This window comes from Fukomys damarensis, unplaced genomic scaffold, assembly GCF_012274545.1.
Source record: "Fukomys damarensis isolate Sample0158 unplaced genomic scaffold, DMR_v1.0_HiC HiC_scaffold_15, whole genome shotgun sequence".
NCBI classification, from domain to species: domain Eukaryota; kingdom Metazoa; phylum Chordata; class Mammalia; order Rodentia; family Bathyergidae; genus Fukomys; species Fukomys damarensis.
The window spans coordinates 16510365-16516364 of NW_022900927.1; the positions used below are offsets into that span (position 1 = coordinate 16510365).

The 6000-nt window shown below is 42.4% G+C and overlaps 1 protein-coding gene across 2 annotated transcripts in view; it reads left to right on the forward strand.

Moving 5' to 3' along the window:
* Pkp2 (plakophilin 2) overlaps positions 1 to 6000 on the forward strand; it is a 67268-nt gene that overhangs the window by 30047 nt on the left and 31221 nt on the right. For both annotated transcript variants that reach the window (XM_019208079.1, XM_019208080.1), the window contains exon 5: positions 986 to 1193. In XM_019208079.1, coding sequence (XP_019063624.1) covers positions 986 to 1193 — 208 coding nt within the window. The remainder of the gene's footprint in view (positions 1 to 985; positions 1194 to 6000) is intronic.

The window sequence follows — 6000 nt, forward strand, 5'->3', positions numbered from 1 at the left end:
CTTCCTAGTCTTTTCCCTAGACCTAACAAAGGGTTGTGTTTATGTAAGACCGAAGGCTTTGTTCTAAACGCTATTTGTTTATGCTGCTGCTTCTATGAGAGGGAGGTTGGAGCTGGATGTATAAAAAATATGCACACATGCCCTGGCCCATGTGCACAGCCCTCTTCCAGGGGCGACTGCTGACAGATGGGGCACCTCCACACTTGAGGGCCCCATTGCAAAGGGAAGCTCATCGTATCTGTAATAGCTGACTCCCTGAGGACTTCCACCTGGGAATGATGGTGCACACCTCCAACCCAGCACTCTAGGAAGCAAGAGGGTGGCCATTTCAAGCCCACCCTGTGCAACTGAGTGACGTTGCAAGATCCTGTCTCAAAATAAAAAGTGCAAGAGTCTGGGGGGACTATAGTTCAGTCTAGAGACTCTTGGTTTAATCTTTGGTACTAAAAAAAAAAAAAAAATGGTTGCAAGTGGGAGCCGGTGAGAAACCCATTTGTTTCCCTTAAATACTCAAAGCAACTGATCACAAAAATAACTTGCATTTGGCATTAGATCACACTGCTACTAAGATTTCCGTGATGAATTGAATTTTTGTTATATTATTGATGAAGGTGATTTTTTATTCATTGTACCCAGCTTGCAAAGTTTTGTTCTGGACCAAGCCCTTGTGTAATTTGGTGTGCTTCTATAAAGTTTTCCTTTCTCTCCAGACCTTAGCTGTCTTCTTTTTTGTTGTGTTGCAGTTCTTATCACCTAACTCTACCTGTTACCCTAGCCCTTACCTGCCCTTTATCACACAACCTTTTCCCTTCCAGCTCTTTGACGACAGGCCCTGCCTCCCAGCAGGCATGTAACGTGCAAGGCGAATCTCTGGCTGTGCCACATAGAACTGTTGACTGATGAGTATCATAATCAACATCAGGGAACCCCATCCTCATGCCTTACCAAACTCACAAGCATTGGAAATGTGCATCCTTCTCTTCAGGTTTATCAGCTGCGTGGCATCCCCAAGCTTCTGCAGCTGCTCAAAGTTCAGAATGAAGCCATGCAGCAAGCTGTGTGTGGGGCCTTGAGGAACTTGGTGTTTGAAGATAACATCAACAAATTGGAGGTCGCAGAACTAAACGGGGTCCCTCGACTGCTGCAGGTGCTGAAGCAGACCAGAGACTTGGAGACTAAAAAGCAGATTACAGGTAATACTTACCACATATTGAAGGACAGGGCACTGGCACCCCAGCCAGGTGTGTCAGGGCGTGATTTAAATTTCCAGGAACAGACAGACGATCGATGGACTCATTGTTATCCAAAGGGTGGATGTAGAGGAGCCTTGTCATCTGCTGACTTAGAGCCCAGTCTAGCCATGTCTGAATTCGTTTTTCTGAAGAGGAAAATATTCTAACACTTTTGCTCAAATTTTTAAATTAAAAACCCTCTTTGGTTCCACTGCCTGCCTCGCAAGCGCAAGATCCCAAGTTCAATCCCCGGTACCCGCCCCCCAAATCCTCTGGACTACATTTCTTCAAAACTTCTTGAGAAGAGTCACTATATAAAAATTCTGCACACATTCACTAACAGCCAAGTTTATAGTTGGAGAATGTGTGGGTTTTTATGTCATCCTGGTGTCCAAAACATTGTGAAGGAAACCAATAAAAACTACCCCCAGTTATTTTCACTATTTACTCAACAATCATTTCAGTGGATTTGTACAAGGATGGAGAAATGGAGAGTCAAATAGTTATCCAACATAGAGGGCCAATGTAATCATCAGCCAAAGTATAAGAAACTATTTGGTCTCTGTTACACAAATGCTTATTTTTCCATAAAATTCTATCAACAACTGACTTAGAATTCGTATTTTTTTTCTACTTTGATACAGTTTTTCTGTGCTGGGAACTGAACCCAGAGTCTCATACATGTTTGTGCCCTACCATTGAGCTGCATCGCCAGCCTGTCTCTTGCAGCACTTTAACTGTTTTTTGTTTGCTTTTGTTTTTTGGGTTTGCGTTTTTTTTGGTGGGGGGTTGTTGTTTGTTTGTTTTGGCTTTTTGAGACAGGGTCTCACTATCTAGTTGAGACTGACCTGGAACTCACTGTGTAGCCCAGGCTGGTCTCAAACACAGTGATCCCCCTGCCTCAGCCTCCCGAGTGCTGGGATTACAGGTGTGCGCCACCTCACCCAGCTTGCATTTTAATTGTATACAGCGATACAAAGGGTTGCGCCATTCTACCCTTCTGCCAGCATGCTGTTTGCCGCACGAGTGATTTCCTTTTATATTCATTATGTGAAAACCTCTGTAGAAACTAGAATGATCTCAACCATTGAGCTAATATTCAGAGCAGCTCTCAGGTATCAGGCACTGAGAATCACATCCCAAGAAGGTTGTCAATTTTGTTTTTCCATCTACTGAAGATGAAAGATTATGTGCTGGCTGGCTGGCCTACGTCAAAACAAAAGACTGAACCTCACTTTTTTTTTCCAGTACCAAGGCTTGAACTGAGGACCTCACACTTGTGAGGCAGGTGCGGTGCCACTGAGCTAAATCCCCAGCTGAACCTCACATTTAGAGCCCAACATTTTCCTCATTAAAATGTAATGGTGAACCACAAGAGAGCCTCAGACAGATGATTCTGATGTTTTACAGTAAGAAAAATTTCCATGAAGGAAGGCTGTCTCATCATAGGATGTAGCTCATTGGTAGAGCACTAGCCCAGCATGCATGGAGCCATGGGTTCCAGCACCACCAGGAAACAAACAAACAAAAAGATAGGACAGAGCTGGGAATTTAGCTCAGTGGTTCCTTCCACTGCCTGCCTCGCAGGGACTCGAGTTCTATCCCCAGTACCGAAAGAAAAAAAAAAAGATAAGACAGGTTTTAGATTGATGTTTCAGAGGACCCTAAGAGTTATTCCTGACAAAGTGAACACTACTAGAAAACAAAGAGGTGGAAAGAAGCTGCTGGTCCTGTAGAAGAAACCTGGAAAATGCAGTGACCGGAGTTAGAGCACAGAAACTTAGAAAGCATAGGGGTGGAGCTTGCCTCCTTTTCCATACAGACGGTAGGAAACATTCTGTGAAACTGGTGCCATGGAAACCACCCGGGAATCACTAGATAATCTATAGAATTGATAAATGAGGTTATATTGTGCAGAACCCAGATCTCTACTATAAGCCAAATTCCCTACTGATGGGTTCTCATTATGTGTTCATTGAACTGAAATGATACTTGGACATTTGATACAAATACTTCTAAATTATTCCCTTTAGCTCTGAAAATAAAAGAGCTAAATAAATGCTTTCTGGTTCTCAGAAATAATTGTAGATATAATAAAAACACCTTTCTATCTTTGTTTAGAAACACAAAATGAGTAACCATATATGCATATCTTTTTTTTTTTAATCAGTCTATTTCTTAGACTTTTGATTGGGCCTGCAGTACAATCACTAAGCTAGGGCTATTTTCATGTGTTTCTCCTGCCAGCCATATATAGGGTGGGGGTGTAATTGATTTTTAACATAGGATCTGTGTGAGGCTCAGAAATGTGAAGTAAATCACACAAGGTCACACAAGTAGTAAGGAGGGGCGGGGATTTAGCTCAGTGGTTCCACTGCTTGCCTCATGAGCACAAGGTCCAGAGTCCAATCCCTGGTACCCACCCCCAATCCAAGTAGCAAGGAGGTAGGCGCAGGTATGAAGCCAGTTTCATCTGTGAATTTTACCTCCGTTGTTTGACACACATGGTGATCCATTTTTATATGTCTTTAGGAAGTGGCTAGCTTTGAGCCTCTTAGATCAGAAAGCTCTGTCCACCTCCTCTTTGACCCTTCTTTCTCTCCTGCCTCTGCTTTGTCTCATCTGGCCTCTCTGACTCACTGTAGCACCTCACCAGTCTATCCTCTGCTCTGCTTCTAGAGATTTCTTTGCCAAATGAAAACACTGCTCCTTTATTCTCCTCACCACCCGCAAGATAAAGTCCATACCCTGTGACATCTCACACAAAGGTTTTATGGTGTGAATCTGATGACTGTCATCAGCAGTCTCCTCTTACATTCTTCCAGCCCAGGTTCTGAAACCCTAAAGGTCATGCTGGCCTGGCCCGAGGCTGGCTTCTCTCATGATGTCATCCTCTCTGGAGAATTCTCTTACTCTTCAACAGCTGATGCAAATTCACTTTTGTGAAGCATTTCAAGCACCAGCCTTCCATTACTTATCCCCATCAGCAGAATTATGAAGGAAGAGGCTTTCCTGAAAGGTGACCTTTACACTGTTTGATGCGAGGTCACCATATGCCTGGTGTCTGTACATTGAATTGTGTGCAGGTTCGTTTCTCAAAAACAGTGGGTGGCTGGTATTCCTGGAAAGATTTACAAAACATAGCTAACTAGTAAAACGACCTTACGATATTCAAAGCTGTGTTTGATGAATATTGCCCTCTAGGACAGGAAATACAGTTATTTAAATCTGCTGTAACTCTTAGGTAGAAAAACTTGCAAAGTTTATATTAAATTATTTCCTGTTTTCACTGAAGAATGAGGAGGAAATGACAATACTGAGAGAACTGGTTCTTTATAACCTTGCTTTTCAAAATATTCCCAACTGCAGGAAGAATCTGTGGCCCAGGACTATGTGATTCTAATTTGTCCTTGGGTTCCTTTGGAAAATGCTAGTCTAATACTAATTTCTTTTTTTTTGTTCCGGGGCATTGAACTCAGGTCCTTGCGCTTGCGAGGCAGTCGCCAGAACCACTGAGCTAAATCTCCGGATGTAATACTAATTTCAGAATAAATCTTTGTCAGCATTTTGGTGAGGAAGGAACTTGTTTCTCTCCTCCCAAGTGATAGAGCCAGGTCCTCCATGTAGATCTTTCTGTTTTCTTGAAAAGGAGCTTTCCTTAGAATTCTTTTGTCCTGGTTGCACCTCCCAGGGTCACAGAAAATGATGTCTAGCTGTTTACATTTGTCTTTCTTCAGTTACTAAAAAAATCCTCACAGTCCTATTTTATTAACCCTGATATCTTTTGGCTTTGTGTTAAACACTCTCCCTACTTTTTACTAGTATTTCAGCCTTTAATGGTTTATAATAACATTCTATATGAAGTGTGTTCACCGCTTTGTCTCATAATGTTGTACATAATCATCCCAGTTGGTAGTTGGTTACTTACTGATTTTTGTATGTGTGTACAAGTATATAGAAAACCCCTAAAGTGCTACTAAATATTTTAGCTTCATGCCACCTAGATATTTGGGGGCCATCACATTTCTATATAATTTCCTACATTAAAATGGAAAAATCATACCAAACTATGTGTGTCTGTAGAAATAATACACCCCAACAGACTAAAGGATACTGACTGCTGCAGGAAAATTCTATTCCATTTGTTCAAATTAATCCTCCCTGGCTTTTATTGTGAGGCGTGGTTTTCTTTGAGTACCCTGTGTGGTCCTTTTAAAAAGAAGAAATGTCATTATGCTTTACATTTTGAAGCCTCTGGCAGGCAGACTTAATTTGTTTGTGCTTGTTTAGAACTCAGAAAGCTCTTTCTCCTCCTTCTCCTCCTTTTTGCTTTCTAACTTTTTCTGTAGCTTAGTAACCAGACTTCAACTTTAGACTGGCTTTTACATCGTCTTCAACCACCTTCTGAGTTGTTCTCTCTATGTCCCCCGCCCAGGGCCTTGAAAGATGAAGTGGGTGGAATTAAGCCATTGTGTTGCAAAACCTGTGGTTGCGGGAGACTGCTCCTGACTCCAAAAATGAGTTTGATAGGGAAGGGGCCGGAAATCTGTCTGTGTCTAATGAGAACGATGTGTAGGCTGCGGTGGATTTGGGGTCACTGTTTCAGAAGCCAGTGACTCATGCACAACCAAAGCAAACGATGGAAGCCCAAAAGAGTACAGTAGGCTTATAGGGCCGGGGATTTGGCACAATGGTTCTGCCGCCTGCCTTGCAAGTACAAGGGTCCATGTTCGATCCCCAGTAGCAAAAAAAAAAAAAAAAAAAAAAA